This window comes from Sylvia atricapilla, chromosome 3 (genome assembly GCF_009819655.1).
Source record: "Sylvia atricapilla isolate bSylAtr1 chromosome 3, bSylAtr1.pri, whole genome shotgun sequence".
Classification (NCBI taxonomy): Eukaryota; Metazoa; Chordata; class Aves; order Passeriformes; family Sylviidae; genus Sylvia; species Sylvia atricapilla.
The window spans coordinates 74182066-74202108 of NC_089142.1; the positions used below are offsets into that span (position 1 = coordinate 74182066).

General features: G+C 40.9%; 1 protein-coding gene across 1 annotated transcript; it reads left to right on the plus strand.

The window, feature by feature from the left end:
* Positions 1 to 550: 550 nt before the first annotated feature.
* Positions 551 to 18574, plus strand: UNC93A (unc-93 homolog A). Its single transcript, XM_066314365.1, has 8 exons — positions 551 to 765; positions 3992 to 4173; positions 4952 to 5181; positions 8084 to 8209; positions 10550 to 10767; positions 11871 to 12006; positions 13572 to 13703; positions 18067 to 18574. Exons 1-8 carry the CDS (start codon positions 679 to 681, stop codon positions 18330 to 18332), a joined length of 1377 nt encoding a protein of 458 aa, XP_066170462.1. The 5' UTR covers positions 551 to 678; the 3' UTR covers positions 18333 to 18574.
* The last annotated feature ends 1469 nt before the right edge of the window (positions 18575 to 20043 follow it).

Below are 20043 nucleotides of genomic sequence, written 5' to 3' on the forward strand. Positions count from 1 at the left end.
AGAAAGATGGGGAAAAATCATTTTCATGAGTATGACTTGGTAAACTTGAGGGACCAAAGCCTCAAGGTTCCCCATGAATGAAGGCTGTCCCACTTGCCAAGCAGCCAGCAGCTGCAGCAGATTCTGTGCTGCACAGTTATGGAGCTGGTGTATGCAGACAGAGCTGTAGCACAATCTCATTTCCTAGCACACTTTGGTAACCATAGTTAAGCAATTGGCCTGATGTAGATTTCAGTACAGCGTTTAATCTTTGGCCTTTATGGATTTGTGCATCTTTATGGCAGAAAGGGATTTCACAGCTTGCAATTTTTTCCTGCTGTGCTGGTCATAGTGGAGAGCCATATAATATATGACTTCGATAGTCAAATAGGTGCAAGTGTTGCAAGAGACCTATATACCTCTCTAATTAAACATGATAGATGCCCTTGGGAATGCTGGCTATTTCCTGAGTCATAACAGGTGAATGAGTAACAACTCCACAACAAGTTTTCAGTACTGTTAAAAGTAAAGTTCACTGGCCAGTCTTCAAATAATTAACAACTCTCTTCTCTACAAACACAGAAAACAAGTGACCTTGTCCAACGAGGCATAAGCGGTTTTTCTCCAACTCAAATCATCCCCTGGAATAACTGGATCAGCTTTGCCCACTGGCAGGACTTTTGTCTTCTATGAATCAACATGGAAAGGAATCTTAAGAATGTTTTGGTCATTTCTTTTGGATTTTTACTTCTCTTTACTGCTTATGGAGGGCTCCAGAGCCTACAGGTAAGTGGGGCATCTCCCATTGGTTATCAGGACAGTTGGCCTGGAAGGGCATCAGGCCAACTGGTTGTGTGAAACACATCAGTCTTTCCGTGATCTCTGTGAGGAAGGCATGCACAGTATTTTTAATGACATGGGTTAGGACATTAACTTGCTGCAGGTTAGTATTCCTCACCCAAATCCACAGCATTTACTAAATGTTTTATTCTAGCATTTCTCAGATAGTTTGCATACTTGCGTCATGCTGCTACTTTAGATCCATGAAACTTGTTTCAATGGAAACAGAAAACAAAATTAACCTGAGATGACTTTTCTCAAAAAAAGATATTGCAAAATGGAAAACAAATTCAGTTTCTGGGAAGTGTTTGTTTTGAGTATTTCTAAATTACTATGCTTTTATAATGATTATTATTGTACAAAAATGTAAAATAATTCAAAATTGTGGCCAAACCATTAAATAATTTAAGTATAAAATAATACAGTAATTTCTAGGATGATGATATAACATAATAATAAAATATTACTTTTTAATGCTGGAATTGTGGTTTGTACTGGCATTAACGTCCTAAAACATGGTAGCAGAGATGGGTTTCTAGAATTACTTGAATACTCAGGTTACCATTAGAGATCACTTGTTTATCCAAAATAAAATACTGAGGGCTATTGTTGCAGTCTATGAATGCTTCTGAGTAGATAAACACAAGGAGAAACTTCTCAGCTTAGAAGGCTCTGCTGGTCTAATGGCTGATGAATTATTAGAAGCCATTGATGAGCAATTTTAGGCAGGATATTAACAAATGATCATGACCAACTGGGTTGAATTTTCCCACTGGAGTGGGAATCTGTATGCCTTAAAGGTGGAACTTGATACATAACATGATGAACTTATTTGCAATGACAAAGAGTTTACCTCATTTCAGGAAGAGGTCCCTCCTTTTTCCATGCATCTGTCCTCTCTCCTTGAACAGATTTTATTTGCTGGCATTGTCAGATTCTGAACTCAGGGCTGGTCTGCAAAAGCAGTCCCAAACCTGGATGGAGATATTAGGAGTTGTGGAGACTAAAGAGGCAGGGGGAGATAAACCCTAGAAGTTGCAAGTCAGTCCCACCATCTGAAACAGTTGGTTAGAGCATGGTGCTAATAACACCAAGTTTGTAGGTTCAGTGCCCATACAGGACATTTACTTAAGAGTTGGAACTGATGATCCTGTGGATCCCCTCCAATTCAGAATATTCTGCGAACCTGTGAACCTGTAAGTACTGAATGTTAAAACTTTCCACAATTCATTTCAATATTCCATCACCCAGACCCCCCTCTCAAAAAACACCCCAAAACCCCTCAAACAAACAAACAAACAAACAGAACCCAGACAATAAAAATCATATGATCTTGGAAGCCTGACTTCTAATTTTTGGAAGTTGTAGCTGACAAAACCAGGCATGAGAAGTTTCAAAAATAAGACCTCTGAGATCAGGAAGCCTCTTTGCCTGTTTATAAAATAACCATTCCAATTCTCAAACACCTTGACACTTCTCTAACAGAGTCTGTCCTCACCTCACTGTCCTGGTACCTGGTTGTCTCCAGGCGTCCTGCATGACTGCCACCATGGTCCTGCATGGCCAGACTGCACAGCCACTGCAGTCTGTCTTCCATGAAGCCACCAACAGCTTCATTCCTCTACAGAGCTCTCCAGTGCCAGCCCCTCAGCACTCAGTCCCCCTTCCAAAATCATACTGAATCATATCACCTATTAATCAAAACAATCAGGAAAACATTGCTAAGCAGCACAGAATTGCAGAATGCTTTGGTTGGAAAGGACCTTAAAGATCATCCTGTTCCAACCCTCCACTGTGGGCAAGGACACCTTCCACTAGACCAGGTTGCCCAAAGCCTCGTCCAACTGGGCTTGAACATCTCCAGGAATGGAGTATCCAAAGATTCTCTGGGCAACCTGTTCCAATGCCTCACCACTCTCACGGTGAAGAGTTTCTTTCTAATGTCTATCCTAAATCTCTCTTTTAGTTTAAAGCTGTTGCCATTTCTAGGCCTATCACTATCTGCCCTTGTGAAAAGTCACATCCCCACTTTTTATTGTCCCCTTTGAGTACTGGAAAGCTGCCGTGAGGTCTTCCTAGAGTCTTCTCTTCTCCTGGCTGAACAATCCCAATTCTTTGTCTAAGAGAGGTGGTTCACCCCTCTGATATCTTCTTTGCCCTCCTCTCCAGCAGGTCCGTGTCCTTCCTGCTCCAGGGACCCCAGAGCTGGATGCAGTGCTTCAGACGGGGACTCACCAGGCAGAGTAGAGGGGGAGAATCAGTTCCCTTGCCCTGCTTGTCAGACCTATTTTGATGCAGCCCAGGATGCAGCTGGCCTTCTGGGCTGTGAGCACATACTGTTGCTCTTGTCCAGCTTTTCATCCACAGAATTCTCAAGTCTTCCTCTGCAGGGCTACTCTCAATGAGTTCCTCTCCCAGCCTCTACCCATGTCTGGGATTGCCCTGACCTAGGTGTAGCACTTTGAATTTCAACTTGTTAAACCTTATTAGGTTTGCGTAGAACCATTTTTAAAGCTTGTCCAGGTGTCCCAATCCAAATTTGGCAGACCAGAGTGGTGCTTCTTGTAAGTTCTACAGAGCATTAAGACAAGAGGAGAACTGTTTGGAGCATAAAACTATAAAACCTGGTTAGATGAGTAAAATGTTATTCCTTCTTTGTGAAAATGTGGATGAATCAATTACTTCCAGCTACAAAGGGCTGCTGTGAGTCTATTAGGATATTTGGATGTTTGCCTCTGAAAATCTTAGAAATTATCAGACTGTAGTTTAAAGCAAAGAATCTCCCACTATTGCTATGCCAGCCCTTGCAATGCAGATCTGAGAACATTCCTGCCTGAGACAACAAATGAAGGCCAAGAAAAGAGGTTATCCTTCATTCAACTTGCTTTCAAAGAGAAACTCAAACAAATAACATCAAGTAATCTAAAGAATTATTTACCAACGCTTTGAATCTGAGCAGTCCTCACCTGGTCTTGTGTCATGTTTTCATAAACGGTCCATCATTTTGATGAAAATTCCAAGTCCATAATCAGGCTGTTTTGGGGACATGAGACAGTAAGACCCAGCCCCAGATGCTGTGTCTCTCTATTTCTGCCTGAAGCCTCTTTCTGTACACCACAGTAATATGTAGCTGTGATAAAATTTGTCTCCATCACTGCTTTTGTCCCTGCAGAGCAGTCTCAACTCAGAAGAAGGCCTGGGCGTTGCTTCCCTGAGTGTTCTGTATGCTGCACTCATCTTGTCGTCCATGTTCCTCCCTCCAATTGTCATCAAGAAGCTGGGCTGCAAGTGGACCATTGCAATCTCCATGTGTTGCTACATCACCTTCTCCTTAGGGAACTTCTATGCTAGCTGGTACGATTTAAATGCTTTAACTCACTCTGTTGTGTTCAAACAAAATAAGTAAGGGTGAAGTTCTTTCTTCTTTTTCTTATCCATTCCTACTCTAACTCTGTGTTGTAGATTAGAAAGTTGGACGCAAAAGGGGCTACTTGCAACAAATCGAGACAAATAAATCCAGTATTAGGTGGACCAGAGAGGTAAAAATGTGCAAAGAGTCAGAATGAACATGTCCATCTGCCCACCTGAAGCTGAGTTTCTCTAACTCATGTAGAAGAGATTCTCCTTTGGGAAAAGAAAAATCAGAAGTTACATTTAAAAGTCAAAAGACTTTTAGGGCTGTTTTTGAAGAGGTTGAAGGGAAGACTATCTTCCAGCCAGTAGCTCTGGTGAAGAGGACCACAGGAGAAGGCTAAGTCCTCCCTCACCCTTTCTAAAGGTGGATGAACAACTTCTGCTCTCCAGTGACAAGGGTTGCAACTCCGTGGAGGAAAGTCGTCAGTATCCATCTTTTGAAGTGCATGTGCAGTTTAGTTCTCTGTTATGAGAAGTTAAGGAACATGAGCACAGACCTAGCCAGCCTGGCCTAGGCCAGGTCCCTGCACAGAGATGCATATTCTTGCACACTCTAACTTCACAAGGCTAGCCTTGCCTTGATTCCATGTAACAGATTTATTGTATCATAAAAAAGATAAATCTGTTTCTTTGATGTCTGTTTTTGCCTCTGGACCTTTGGGAAAATGATTGTTATGCTAATGGTAACAACTATGCTAAATAAAATGTTCTTTGGCAGGTACACACTAATCCCTACCTCTGTGATCCTGGGCCTAGGAGGAGCACCACTCTGGTCTGCCAAATGCACTTACCTCACCATTGCTGGCACTTCGTATGCTGAGAAAGCAGGAAAAAATGCAAAAGACATCATCAACCAATACTTTGGGGTCTTCTTTCTGGTGTTTCAGTCTTCCGGCATCTGGGGAAATCTTATCTCATCCTTGATACTTAGCCAATCTTCCACCAAAGGTAAAATGTATTTAAAATTTTGGCACTTCTTTCTATAAACATCAACTAGTTCTAGATAGATAATAGGTAGATTTCTGCAGCTGAGATTTCATAGGCAGTGGAAACAGGCGTTTCAGATGAGAGTTAGCCCATCTGATGATAGATACCTGAAAGAAATGAGATAAATTTCTCTCTGAAAATGACAATTTTCTATCAAAATCAGCCATAAAAAGAGTTCAGATGAATAGATAAAAAATAGAACTCTGTTGAATTCTGTTTGAATTCTACCCCTGTAGTGCAAAGCAAAAGGCAAAATACTGAAGCTTTTTGCAAAGCTTGTAGTACTGGGTTAGTTTTCTGTTAAGCATTCAACATGAATCAGACTGGTTGCTGGTGCTTGCTGAAAATGAGCGCTCTACAGAATTGCCAAGGAGAAATAGCAGTAGCTGTTGGCAGGAGCCGGCGTGCCAGGGCTCCTCTGCTGTATTTCAGACCCAGACAGCAGATGCCAAAGTAGCTTGAAGAAATCATTCAACAGCAGTGCCCTCATTTCCCATGCATGTAGTTGGTGTCAATTTTAAAAGTGTAGTTGTGAAGATAAATTAATGTTTGGATGCCACCTTAGAGACTCAAAATGCCGTGGTGCCTTATCATTGCAGTCTGCTGTACATTCCTCATGCTGTCAAAATCAGAACAGGATTGTTCTCCAGACATGGAGAGAGCTTTCTGTATGCCCTCTCAAGCGGTCTCAATAGCTGTGAGGTTAAAGCTAAATGTCAGGAAGTTGGCATCAGGTTTTAATCTTTGAATCTTTGGATTTATGGCAAAGTAGTTGTCACAAGGTGTGATACTTATGTAGAATCATGCCTCCTTTAAATCTAACTATAGGTGAAGCACTGTTAAAGCAGAATACTGGCAGACCTTTTTGAGTGCAGTGGAGCCCTGCTGACCTGATCTCGCATGATATCTGTTCAGATTTCACTTGCAGAGCAGAGGCAGTGCTGCAGCTGTGGGGTCTGTACAAACTGCAACCATTTGACTCTTCCTCACAGCACACATAATTTTAACAAGAGGAATAAACCACTATTTTTTTGTCTTGTAAATCCCTTCCTAGTTTTACTTTTGAGGGTGTTCCTCCAAATTTTAAAGACCCTCTTATTTTTTTTTAATCTGTTACATAGAATTTATAAAAATGCTGTGCTCCTGTGAACAGTTCTCAAAGCAAAGGGCCTTGCACATCTTCACAACAGTGATAAGCAGTTATAACACGAGTTTCTCTACTGTGCCTTCTCAGTGAGACACAATTCTAATCTAGAGGGAACTTGGCCGGGGCAAGGGGGTAAGAATCTCCAGTCACACAATTATTTTTCTTTCCTCTGAGACTTGTGCAAAGGCATCCATTGATATTTTCGTGTACTTAGAATGTATCATTTTACTCAGCAGTAGGAAAGATATAGCATTCATCTGGAGAATCAAAATGCATAAAGTTAAGACATGCACCAACTCTTGATGTATTGCCTGCATCACTGCATCCATTCACAGCAAGGCAAAGATACACCATGTGGTAATACCACAACTGAAGACAGTAATCAGTGTAAATTATGAGAGTCATCCTTCGTCATTCAACAATATTATAGTTTAAATTCAAGAGAAACAGTGCAAACCATGCCTTGCAGCTTGCATATGACTAATTGCATGTGCAGCTTCATCTTCAGATGATGCAGGAACCAATAAGAAACTTGTTTTCCACACTTCACTTATGTGACTCATCTTTTGCATATGGTAATTTTGCTGAGAATCTGTTTGTCCATTTTTTGCTGCAGGTCTGTAGGGGTAGCCAGTCACTATCATAAATTAATGATTTTCTTTACATCACTACATTTTATCTTACGTTTAACCTAAAGTTGTTTATGAAGCTGGTTAGACAGCTGATTCACATCACAGCAGCTTTGATTGAAGCAATGAGGAAAAATACACTAAAAGTAGTTACACAATAACCTGAATTGAAAAATTACAGATCAGCTCCTCTTTAAGGACTCAGCCAAGTTACGGCTATATTGCCCTTGATTGTGCTTGGACCAGAGACAAACTCTGCAGTGAAAGCACTAAAATTACTGTGTGGGGTTTGGATCATCTTCCTCCAGTGGACAGTTTATCCAGGCTTACACTTTGGGTTAGCATTTATTCTTTACCAAGAAGGTACTGGAGGAAGTGGGGCACAGTGTGCTGGTGACACAGTGTGTACGAGAACGTGTGTGTTTGTGGCTTTGACATATATCCCACATAACAACAATAGAACTGCACAAAGCAAAGGTCTTACTCCAAACCCTGCTGAACTGTTAGCTTCAAGTGTGTTCTCAGAAAGCTATAAAGGCAGTAGTAAAATAATAAAGTCAGGAAAAGCAGGCTACTTGTAAGACTGCAATACTGAGTAATCATAATCTAAATTTGAAAAAAAAAAAAAAAAAAAAAAAAAAAAAGATGTCTTGAGGTGGTTTCTGTTCCTATAACATATACAGAAATTATCTGGAGGGGGAAAATGTAGGATGGCTGTAAGGACTGAAGTCCATCAGTCCACTGCTGCTGTAAACTTAGGGATCTATCTCATAATTTATTACGATGAATGAAAGAGGTAAAAATATGTACTCAAACTTTGAACACTGCAAATTGAGCTTTGATTCAGATTTCAGCTTCTAACTTTAGTCCCTGTCCTCATGTAACCATTAATTCAGTGTTCAGTCTCTCTTTTGTTTCTCTTAAACCAAATTTTTGTGCATTAAACTGGAATTCTGCAGTTAAACATCTCTAATAAGGAGAGACTTGAAACCAGCACCAATCACTAAGTACTGGATTCCTTATATCCTTACAGTGTGGGCTTACCTGATCTCTTCATTGACCTGCCTTTCTTTTGGTTCTTAATTAGTGGAGATTTCAGAAGAAGACCTGAAATGCTGTGGAGCATACAACTGCCTGACTGATACCACTAACACCACTGACTCAGCAAAACCCTCCAACTCCTTAATCTACACACTGCTAGGGGTCTATACTGGTGAGTAATCCATGCAATCTTTAATCAGTATCACTGATGGAGAGCCTAGTACTTGTGGAAGCTAGCACGGCTTTGCAGATCAAGTTTCTGACTTTCTCCTTCAATCCAATTTGCTGAAGGAAAATAAGATATGTGAGAGCTGTAAACAACTCCTTCCTAAATAGTTCTAATGCTTTATGCCAGAGCTGTATAATTTTTATCTAAAGGAGAAAGATATTTATATTTTTCACCTGGAATAAAGCTGAAGCCCAGTGTGGCGACCCAAATTCAGCCAGACAAATTGTCATATCTCCCATTTAGTAACTACAGCTGCTATAGACCTTCCTTGCACAAAACTAGAAAAGAATTAAAGACAGGGAAGTTGATGCCATTAAAGGAAAAAAAGTTGATTTGCAAGGATTCACTGAGTGAGGAAAGTTTCAAAAAGTATCATGCTCAAAACAAATTATTCTCTGGATAAAGGCAAGTATCTGGCAAGGCAATGTGCACCTTAGCTCTGTCAAAATACCTTTGCAGTCTCTGAACATAGATGTTCTCTCTGTGCTGAGACAGAAGCATAGAATTTGCCATACATTCCAACAGAGTGCATGTGATCCAGGCAGAGCCAGCTCTCAGTGCACAAGGGCATTACAGAAAACCCTTCCTCTGTCCCCAGCCTCCATTCCTAATTGGTGGGAAAGTGTAAAAAACATCCCCCCACTCTCCTCCCAGAACGTACTGGAGCTGATGACTTTCTGCTAAAGGCATGTTTGTCTGTAAAGTTTAAATTTAAATTTGATGACTAACATATACAGCACTCCCTTAAGGCTTTGTGCATACAAAGTGAATGCAACCCTGCTTTCTCCTGACCCTGCGTCAGTGGGGTTTTGTTTTTCTTTGAAGCTCTTAATAAAAGATATGTCTTTCCTTACCTCAAGGGAAAGTAAATGGTGAATATCATTCACAGGCATTTTTAAAATGTGTCCTCTATTTGGTGACTGAATACTTATTTTGCCCAGCCTGGGTGGAGACAATAATGGATAATTCTTCTGCTGTTTTGCTTTCTCAAGGACTATGAATGTTTCTATTTATGTTCATACCAACCACTGTTAAGCCATTATCTCCTATAATTGCTCTTGATTCATTTAACATCTTTGTTATATATATTTTTTCTGAAAATATGGATGTTCTGCTGTCATCCATTTAAGTCCAGCAATCAGTCCATAAGTATTAATAAACACACTGGCAGAACCAATAATGACTTGAATCATGAAGGATTTACAGCTCAGCCACAGTGGGGAACCAGGACACTGGAGAAATTCTAGGAGATATGGATGAAAAATAATAAGCAATAAAAAAATGAGGCAATTTATTGTAAATCTGCTGATGTATTTGTATATTAAAAGTTCACAGTAGAGACAATATCCATACACATAAGTAGGAGCACATTAAAGAAGAAAAGTAGATGGAAAGAGGTGCCTGGTTCTCATCTTACTCTGAACTGTAGTTCTTTCCATGGATGGAATTTTAGTCAGCATAAGTGAGGAAACATTATCATGCCCTGCATCCGTAATGAAGTAATCAGTTGTAAATCTATGTTTTGTCTCACGGGTATTATGAGACATGGTTATCTTCTTGATAACATGAAAAAGTTTGTTTTGATTCACTACACAAGCAACAAATCTAGACTGACACACGCATGATCATTTTCTGATTAACTACTCCATATAATTCTTTTATATGCTGCTTCTGCTAGGAAATTATGGGTTTAAAGCTATAACTTCCATCTTTTCAAGTTAGCTAGAGCTGCTCACTATCATCTTCAAAACACTACTTATTCCATACTCAAAACATGGTTCTGAGCTAAGAAAAAAAAGCACAGCATATTACTGGGTTTCAAGTCAGCATTTATTTTTCTTTCCATGTATTTGAAAGAAGAGCCCTGCTAGCCATGAAAACCTTGGCACTGGAAGCGGACACTCCTGTGTGCTGTTGATTTAAAGCCTTGTGAAAGCTCCCGGGGGAGCAGTTTCCGTCCCGCTCCCGTCCCGTGGCCCCGGACTGCCCCGCGGGGTGAGCCCTCACTCTGCGGCCGCACAGCTGGCCCGCGGCTCTCACCACAGCTCAGCGGAGGGGATTTGCAAGAGCACAGCTGTATGCAGAAGTTGTGAGTGTAGACCAGGCCTTGTTTGTACAGAAACGGCCTTTACACTGAAGCGGAATCACAGGCAGCTGCCAAAATATCCCACAGAGAGCTAAGCACCAAGTCAGAACAATAACAGCAGCAAGCGACTTCCCATCATTCTTTCGGCATTCCTCAGTTTTTCATGAACTTTTTGTTTTGTTTTGTTTTTTTTGCAGCTAGTGGTGTGCTAGCTGTGTTGCTGGTTATTATATTTCTGGACCAGATCAAATCTGACCAAGCAGAGACTGAGAAAGAAAAACTAGAGGCACCATCCTTTTGGTCTACGTTCCTAGCAACTTTTCGGCATCTTAAAGATAAAAGACAGTGTCTCCTAATCCCTCTGACAATGTACAGTGGGTTTGAACAGGGATTTCTTTCTGGTGACTACACAAAGGTGTGGATGCAAATGAAAATCTATTTCTGTCTGATTTTTTTGTGCCGTTGTGTCTTACTATTGCATTTGATCTGTATTTACTTGTCGAATGAAGATGTCCTTAATGATGATTTGTGGATTGCAAAGTTACTGCTTACTTCTATGTGAATGAACTCTGAGTGACATCTTTGAGTAGCAGTAAATATGTCCCTTGGAACAGCCTCAAAAAGAATGCAGTAGAGAGTTTAACCCACCAGTGGAGGCCACAGCAGAGAGCTACAGGTTCAAACTCCTCACCTTGTTGTAAATAACAAACTGGGAGAAAAGCCAGAAGCCAGCAAAGCCTTTATATCTTCCTTCCTCTCTTGGTTTCCCTAGAGCTTTTATAAATGCAAGTCAGCACACATTCCACATATTTTATTTTGACAACCTTTATGGTAAGAGGGCAAGTCCTCAACATGGCTGGCTGAAAGCCCTCACTAGTCACTACTGCAACAGGTCCACACCCTGACAGATTGAAATTATTAAAACCACCTCCACTCTTCCAGTTTTTTGACAACCTTGACACACAGCAGGTGTGTTCTCCAGGCATTTGTAGAGTAAGCCTTCAAAGAAAGAGGGCAGCCTTCCTGAGCTGCTTCTTTCATGCTTAAGGCTTTCAAACCTTGCATTTAAACCAGATGGAAGGGTGAACTTGTTGCTGTGTTGGAACAGATTGAAAGGGGCGCTCCTTGGCAACCTCCACTGGTTAAATGCTGGAGCTGCTCTGTAATGACCGTAGTGTCAATTGTCAATTTTCATCTCTTGGGCTATGATGGGAAGGACAGAAAATTCCTAATGCTGCTTCCAGAAGTTTTATTTCTACAGCAAACAGTGCTCAGATTTGTTCTGTTTGTTATTCCTCTGTTTACGTGGCATCAGTCTGATGCTGGGAACAGGGTTAGGAAAGTTGCTGCTGAAGGCCAACAATGTCAATGCACCAGGAGCTTGTCAGCAAACTCTCTAGCTGTGCTCTTTTTATCTCGTCCATGCTGGCTATTTACCGAACACTCAGGCTAAGATCTTTGAACTTTACTGTATGCTTTCATCAAAGAAAACGTGCACCACTATCTCTTCTCTTCCAGGTATATGTGACCTGTGCCCTTGGGATACAGTATGTTGGCTATGTGATGATCTGCTTTGCAGCTGTAAACTCCCTCTGCTCTCTGCTCTTCGGAAAGATCTCCCAGTTCACGGGTAGAAAACTTCTATTTGCATTAGGTATGTAAAGACTTCTTCAATGACTGATTCACCACAAGTAATCAGATCCGCTACTCCCCCCTTTGCATGTACAAAGGGATAGCTTGCTGTCAGCTATCAATTAAAACCAAAGTCAATCAAGAGGCAGACTTCACAAACTTCATTCATGAGAGAAGAGACAACTGAGGCCACAGTTAAGCACTGTATTGCTGTCTTTGCCTTACATCGCTTTGCTGGTGATGTAAGTTCAGCCTGCTTTTGAGGGCTCTATGCAGAAAGTGCCCTATGGATTTGATGCTTTATAGCTCTGATGCAGCCAGTGTCAAATGATTTTACAATGCAGATGTTGAGACTTGCACTGTCATAAGAAGGATTTCTCCACTGGGCTGAAACCTCCTCACCCTCATGGAGTGAAAGCAAATTACCGTTGATCTGAGTCTCAAGAAATGACAAACTTGGAAGCTTGAGTGAAATTTCAGGAAACTTTTTAAAGGTTGGCCTGCTGTCCTTTTCACTACTTGTTCTATAGGGAGAAAAATAGAAGAAAGTAATGTGTTGGGCTAGAATAACTTAAGGGCTTGTGTATGGGACAGTAATTTTCATGTTGCCTTGTGAAAAGATTTGCATATTTAAGAACATCTCCCCTTCCAGAGAATATTGTTCCAATGAGTAACAGAGTAATGCAGGGATAAAAAAACACCAAGAAATATTTGTTTTGTGCCTCTGTATGCATTTTGATCACTGAAGTGGACTCATACCTAATTCCCACTATGCAATAATTCCTATTATTAAAAACATCACTGAATAGATCAATATGCATCAAGACATTCTAGGCATTTTCTCCACAGGAAATTTTAAACCTGGACAAGGAAGGAGAAATTTGGAGTGCTTTCTGTTACAATCACTAGCTCAAAGATTTTTCTGTCTGTTCTAGGTGTGTGTCTCAGTCTATAAAAGTCAGGTTTAAAAACCCAGAAAGCAAAAACCACCTAATACTAGCAATAAACAAATCTTGCCAAAACTGTAGTGTTAGAAATGGAAGACCTCTGAACCTCTCAAATTTGTTTAGTGGTCTTTTACTCAGCCTGTGAATCTACACCTGTGGGGAGAAGAATCTGTGACTCATTTGCAAACCACTTTTTAAAAGAAATACCCAAAGCCACACGACCTTCTAGAAATCCTTAATTGCCCCCTCTGGCCCTGAATGAATACCTCATTTAAGGCAAAGAGAGCAGGAAGGTGTTTGGTCCCCCTTCCCACATACCTCACATGGCGACTGCGAGCCTTTCAGAATCTCCTTCTCCTACAGTGGTTCATGTCCTCTGGGCTAACAACCATATCAGCACTGAGGATCTCTCAGCTCAGGACACTGCTCAGAATTATTAATTAGACATGTCAAAGGCCTAGATTGTTTTGTATTTCATGTGATACTAACTCAGTCAGCACAAAGCTCAATGAACCAGAAAGATTTTAAGATTGCCTTGTGCTTTCATTGGGGGTAGAATAAAAAAGTGCTTTCTACCACAATCTGACCTGATTAAAATGGCATCTATATTTCTCCTCTTTATTTCTCTTTAAATCAACAGCCACAGTGACGAACACAGCCTGTATAATAGCACTGCTGCTGTGGAAACCTCATCCCAAGCAGCTTGGTGTGTTTTTTGTGTTCCCTGCTCTTTGGGGCCTGTCTGATGCTGTTTGGCAAACACAAACTAATGGTAAGTCCTGGTGACAAGGAAATGTATTCTCTCGAGGTGTAAGAGTCTGCATGTTTGCATCTATGAAACAATGCTGTGTAACAATGATAATGGCTTTAGGACAGCATCTAAAAGAAATATGTTAACTCATTGGAAAGCAGAAGAAAAAGAACAAGTTGGGAGTAAGAAAGAAAAATACTCATTGAACCAATTTTTCCAAGATGAAGAGAGAAGAATACTGGAGAAGATGGTAATGGGTACTCAGAATAAATATTCCGTGGGAGTATAAGTATTTCAAAGTAATTTAGAAACTAAGAAGAATTATACATTTAGTCTATCTTTTGCAATAAAGGAGAGCACTCTAGATAAAAATTAACTCAAAGCTCAGCAATAAAAGAAGAAGAAAATTGTCTGTTAGGATCTATTAGGGAAAAATGTAGGAGAAAACCACAGAAAGCAATGTTATGCAGGCAAGTAACTTCATACAACTCTGGTTTACTCAATTTCAAAATTTATTATCCACTGTGATAAGGCATAAGTAGGCAATAAAAAAGCAGCAAAGTCATGAGACACTTCTGCTTGAAGGAAGACTAAAAAGCTAGAACTCTTTAGCCTGGAGAAGAGTTAAGTATGGAAAGCAGTCAGTAAGATAATTGTATGGAGGAGATTACTTGGAATTCACTATATCCCTTAATAACAGGACTAGTGGTACCAGACAAAGTTATCAGGCAGAAGCCTTTATAGAAATGAAAATAAATAGTATTTCTCACACAATGCATAAGCAAAGTATGGAATTCATTGCCAAAAATTTAAGCTGTAATTACATCGCATCATTACAAAATCACTTCAGGGGAAAGTGCTCCTCTGGGCACATATCAGGTTATTTGTCTTGGCCTTCCTTCCTCTGATCCCTCCGGATGTTTCAGGGGCTTAGAAGATTTCACCCATTAGATAAAGTGTCATGTTCCTTCTGGAGAGTCAGATGGAAAGCATGGCAGTCCACTGCCTGGCACTGACAGTGATCTCCTTTCAAGCACATGTAGTGTCCTTGCCTCTGCACACAAGGGAGTGACCAGCCAGCATCCTTCTCTGCCCCTCCAGCAGCTCCAGCTCATATCTCCTAGAGCAGAGCTAGCACATACATCAAGGAACACCCTCTCATCATCTCACAGCCTTACCCAGAGGCTTGTGCCTTAGGTAAAAAATTTAAATCCGTGCTCTTTATAATACTCAGGTCATGGAAGGAGAACATCAGTGAGCATTTGCTTGCTCTTAAGTAAAGCTGTTCATTCATTTCCTGCTTCTTCAGTCACAGTCTTTCTGACTGCTCTGCAAGCTTCTTTCTAACACTCTTGAGAACTGTATCTTAGTTTTCCACTGGGATAAAGGACCTGTCCTTTGTCCTGTTTCTCTCTTGTCCAGAAAGCCTTGTCCTCATATACTGTGCTTCTCTCAGAATCACAGTGGGGTTAGGGTTGGAAAGGACCTCTGAACTTCGATGATTCAACCCCTTTGCTCAAGCAGGGCCACCCAGGCACAGCCATTTAACCAGGACCATGTCCAGGGAGCCTTTGATTCTTCTAGAGATGGAGACCTCACACCCTCTTCTGGCAACCTGTGACAGTGCTCAGTCACCCTCATAGTAAAAAAAAAAAATAAAAAAAAAATCCTGATGTTCAGAGGAAACCTCATATATTTCAATTTATGTCCAGCACCTCTTGCCCACTTTTCCTGGACCCCACTGAAAAGAGCTGGGCTTTGTACCCTCTCTTTTAGGATCTACGTACATCTGTGGTGTCCTTGAGGAGCACGTTTCCTCAGTAAGATCCCTGCATGACTGACAAAAATGGACCTGAGGCCCACATTAGGGAAAAAAAGAATTACAGAGGACTTAAGTATTGGAGAAGGTGGCTGGGAAATGACTGTAGTTTCCAAACCCCCAGAGGAGGCAAAGAGAGTGGACAATTCTTCATGCTTACTTGATGGTGAGTGAGCTCTGCAGTTATGTGGCAGGATTAATCTCTATTTACAGCACTGTATCAGGTCATCTCCATTCCCAGATTCCTGCAAGATGCTCGTGAAAATTTCAGATTTGTGTTAGCTTGGATGTTCTTTTTCCTTGCATAGTGTCTTTTTTTGGTCTGTGCCTTATTCAGCTGTTTCACAGCTCCCATTTATAAAATTATACAAAGTTCACTTTGTCACATTGTCATAGTGAAACATCAAGTGACGACATGAAACCTTAATAGAGAGGTGCAGTGACATTATCCCACAATGCTGCATCCCAGAATAGGATCTTGACATACCCACATAGGACTAAATGTCTTCTCCCCTTCAAACTTCAAAAGTTTTATGCAGATTTGCATCACACGAAAAATTCCCAGCATCAAAGACTATGAGGAGAGATAAGACCTCCAAAATAACATTGATTTACAAGGTCTGTGGTCCTTCCTTTGCTAAACTCCCATGAGTGCTGCTTGGGCCTCAGTAGATTAACCAGTGAATACATAAATGGCACAGTGCCATATACTTAAGGCATTCTGTGGTTTGTCTTGTGCTGCTGTGGATGTTTAATACTCGAGTACCCCCTAAAGGATATGTCGGCTCACAGTGGATGAGTCACTTCATCTTATAAAGTTTTCCTTATGTGCTTCTGTTCAGCTGTGGATGTTCTCACTTATTTCCAGTGAAAGCTACTCCATTTCAGAGTGTAGTGCTCTTTCTTACCTAACTTGAGCACAGATGCTGATATTACCCACTGACAAAATCTGCATAACAACTGGGGCATAACAATTGTGTAGTACAGGGCAATCAGGTGAACTACAGTAAAACCAAGTTCTTTCCAGGTTGATTTGTGTCTTTAGAAAGGATTTAAATGATTTTAAAGGGTTTATAAACCCAGACTCAAATAATTTCCAGCAGTCCTGTTGTATACACATGCCTAGTAGTACCAGGCTAATGAGTAGGAAAACAGGCAGTGGCAAAAAAACCAGGATAATTTCCATGGAAGTGAGCTGTGAAATTTCAGAACTAGCAGCCTCTCCACTCTCTCAGCCCAGCAGGTCCTGCTGAAGCTTATCCAGGCAATTTGATTCAAAATAACAAATACGTACCAGCTGAAATCCAGAATCTTTAGACATAGAACTGCCATAGCATCAGAAACTTTCCTATATTATACTTACCTTTAATATCTTTCTAGAAGATATCACTGGGCATATCAGGAAATTAGTACGAACAACTTGTACTTGTTCATGTATGAGACAAAACTATGAAGGACTATCATATCTACACTCCAGTTAGCCATTTTAATGAACAAAGTACATTTTGTGATCCACTTGTCCAGATTTTCCATCATGTGTAAATTGAAACAGTTCAGTAAATGTCCTCTTGCAGCCATTTTCATACAGATGAAGTGTCCTCCCGCTTAACAAAACTGGAGGGATAATTCTACTCAGATTTTCAAAGAACTTTGCATTCCTCTTTGCCTTTTGGCTGAATGTACGTATTTCAAACAGATGTGTTGTTATACAAGTGGATGAAAAGATTCTAAGTTCATGATATTCTTCTCCTTCCCTCTGTGCACACCACGTCTGAGTCAGAGTAAATGCCCTGTTCTTTGTCACCACTGGTGCTAGCTCAGCACCCAGAGGAAAGCAAGCTCTCCCCTTCCCTGTGTGATTCACTAGTCAGACCTGGAGGCTGGAATCCCTCCCTGATCCCGGTTGTGGGTGTGCAGCTGACTGAACTCATTCGCAGCTTCCGAGTGAACACAACTGCATTAGGATGATCAGTTGAACTGGGTCTCTGTGTGAAGTAAGTTTTCTGGTTGCTGCCTGGAAGTTCTGTGTGCACCAAGGTTATTCTGTTTGCTAACCCATTCAGGAGCTGAAAATTTGAAAACTTGGTTGATTCAGAGAAACGTATTTTGTTTGCATACTAAATCTGAGCCCATGTTGTGGAAGTCTGTAAGGCTTTGGTATGAGCTTCTCAGTAGTTATACATGGAAACTACACTGTCAAGGCCTCCTTTTTCTCCTTACTTGTTCATCAGTGCAAAACCCTCGATTTTTGTAGCTCATAGTTTGAAAAATGAAGTCCTGTCATCTTACTTCAATGGATCATGTCCTTTCTTCCTTCCTTGCATTTTTGTTCCCTTTTTCTCTGGTCTCTATTTTTCTCATGTTTGTTTTGTTATTTCACTTCTTACAATTCACAGAAGCCCAACAATTTTTTAAGACAAGGCTTGTATTTTCCTTTCTCTGACATTTATGAGGGAGGATCTGTCTTCCCCATTGTGATCTATTTATTCCCTTTGCAGAAAATACGTAGTTGCAGATTTAATCTTCACAAGACATATTTTTCCTTCCTTTCTTCCTTCCTTCCAGGACTCTATGGCATTTTATTCGAGAAACACAAGGAGGCTGCCTTTGCAAATTACCGTCTCTGGGAATCACTTGGATTTGTCATTGCCTTTGGTTACAGCACCAAATTGCAAGCCTACATCAAACTGTACATTTTGCTGTCTGTGCTTGTGCTGTCCATGGTGACGTATGCAGCAGTGGAATACCTCGAGGCTAAGAGCTCCCGGGGGACACCTGCTGGCACGAAGAAGGAAAATGGAGGGCCCCACTCCGAGGAAACACCTATGTAATCCAACAGAGTGATGGAGGCAAAGCAAACTGGCCAGTTCCTTACACGCATGTCTCCAAGGGCATTCCAGTTCTGTACTGTACCCAGAAAGATGGCAAAGGAACAGATTTCAAGGTCATTATAATGCAAATGTCGTAGGAGTAAAAACCTCCTTTGATATCTCACCTTTATAAGGGAAGATTATCTGACTTTACTCTTTCATGAAGATGACCAACTAAATGTTTTCTCTTTTTATTTTAATTAATAAAGTCTTGTTAAGTGTAAACAATATTCCTAAAGTCTTCACATTTTTATTTCTGTGGATAAGACCTGGCCCTACAATCAAACCATATGTGGAATGAAAGAAGCAACTTGGGCTGCTCACTTGATTGCAGATAACACACATCATTTCATGGAACCATTAATAATAAGGATTTGTGTTGGTTTTATGCTGCATTCTTTAACACCTGCTGTAGATAACATCAACCTACAGACTGGCTATATCTGCAGTTCATATCTGCACACCACAGAATCAACTGACCACTGAGTCCACCAACTTGTTTTAGGGCAGCAGACAGCTGTGAATCTGCCCGTGTTATCCCTCCTATCTTAGCACTCTTTCTCTTGATTTTCCTGTCTCCAATTTTTCTATCACTACTTACAGCAACTTCATCCTAAAAGAGATGCCTTCCACAAGACAAAATACTTCAGTGATTATGACCTTGCCCCAGTTTCCTGTCCAGGGAGGGAGCTCTTTTCAGGATGAGCAGCCAGGCCATGGGGAACCTTGCCATGAGAAGAGTGCAGGTGACAGAGCAAGTCACAGAGAGATAGGGAGAAAAGGAGGATGGCTTACATGGTACAATAAGTTCTTGAGACCTACATGTATCCTGCAGTGGCTCATCTCATTTCAACTTCTCTTTGGTTTTACCCATATTGTTTCTAGATATGGATTTTGTGGTTTTACAGCAAAGAGAAGAGTGTTACAGTACAGTTATTGTGCAGTGTCCCTGCATCTTAATGAGAGAGCAGTATACAGACCTCATGTTCATTACTGTTAATGACACTCTTCAGATTCTCTGGGTGAGGCAGACAGCACCAAAGGAATTGCAGACAAATGCTCTTCATGTCCAAGATTAATGCTGCCTCTGGAAATAAATTACATATAGTTAGCTAAGTTGTTGCCTGCTATGGAGATAACACTTGAAACTACTTCCTCTCAGTTGCTAACCACAGTAGGACAATGAGGCACCACACAGTGTGACAACAATAACACAATTTATGTGGCAAAAATCCCCAAATTGTTAGGTCTTTTAAATAGCAACAAACTTCATGCTACTTTACTGTCTTTCTTATATTTCTTGTTCCCAACCATCTGGACTCCCCTTCAGCATTCACGTGTGTCTCATGGCTTTACCCATGATGAGCTTTTTTCCAGGTCTCATACAGTAAAGAAAAATTCATTATGTCCTGGAGAAAAAAAGGTGACAGGTGGGGTCTCTCACAGGTGCAGCTTTCTCGTGCACCTTTGCCTTGTCAGTTCAAAGGCATGCTGTTGATCTCTCTGTTGGAAATACAAATGGCAGAACTATTGTAGCTGAAGAGTTCTGACAGACTCCTATCTGCCCAGCATGCACAGATGGATATTCTAGGCTGCTGCTGGTTTTCATCTCCCACTGCTTCCATCTCATAAAGAAAAACAACATTGTGTTTCATTGCATCTCTGAATCCTC

Excerpts from the sequence above, each read along its gene's own strand:
- UNC93A (XM_066314365.1), top strand. The coding sequence starts at position 679 with ATGGAAAGGAATCTTAAGAATGTTTTGGTCATTTCTTTTGGATTTTTA. Across the intron at positions 4,174-4,951 it reads GGGAACTTCTATGCTAGCTG|GTACACACTAATCCCTACCT; the intron begins GTACGATTTAAA and ends GTTCTTTGGCAG. Across the intron at positions 8,210-10,549 it reads ACTGCTAGGGGTCTATACTG|CTAGTGGTGTGCTAGCTGTG; the intron begins GTGAGTAATCCA and ends TTTTTTTTGCAG.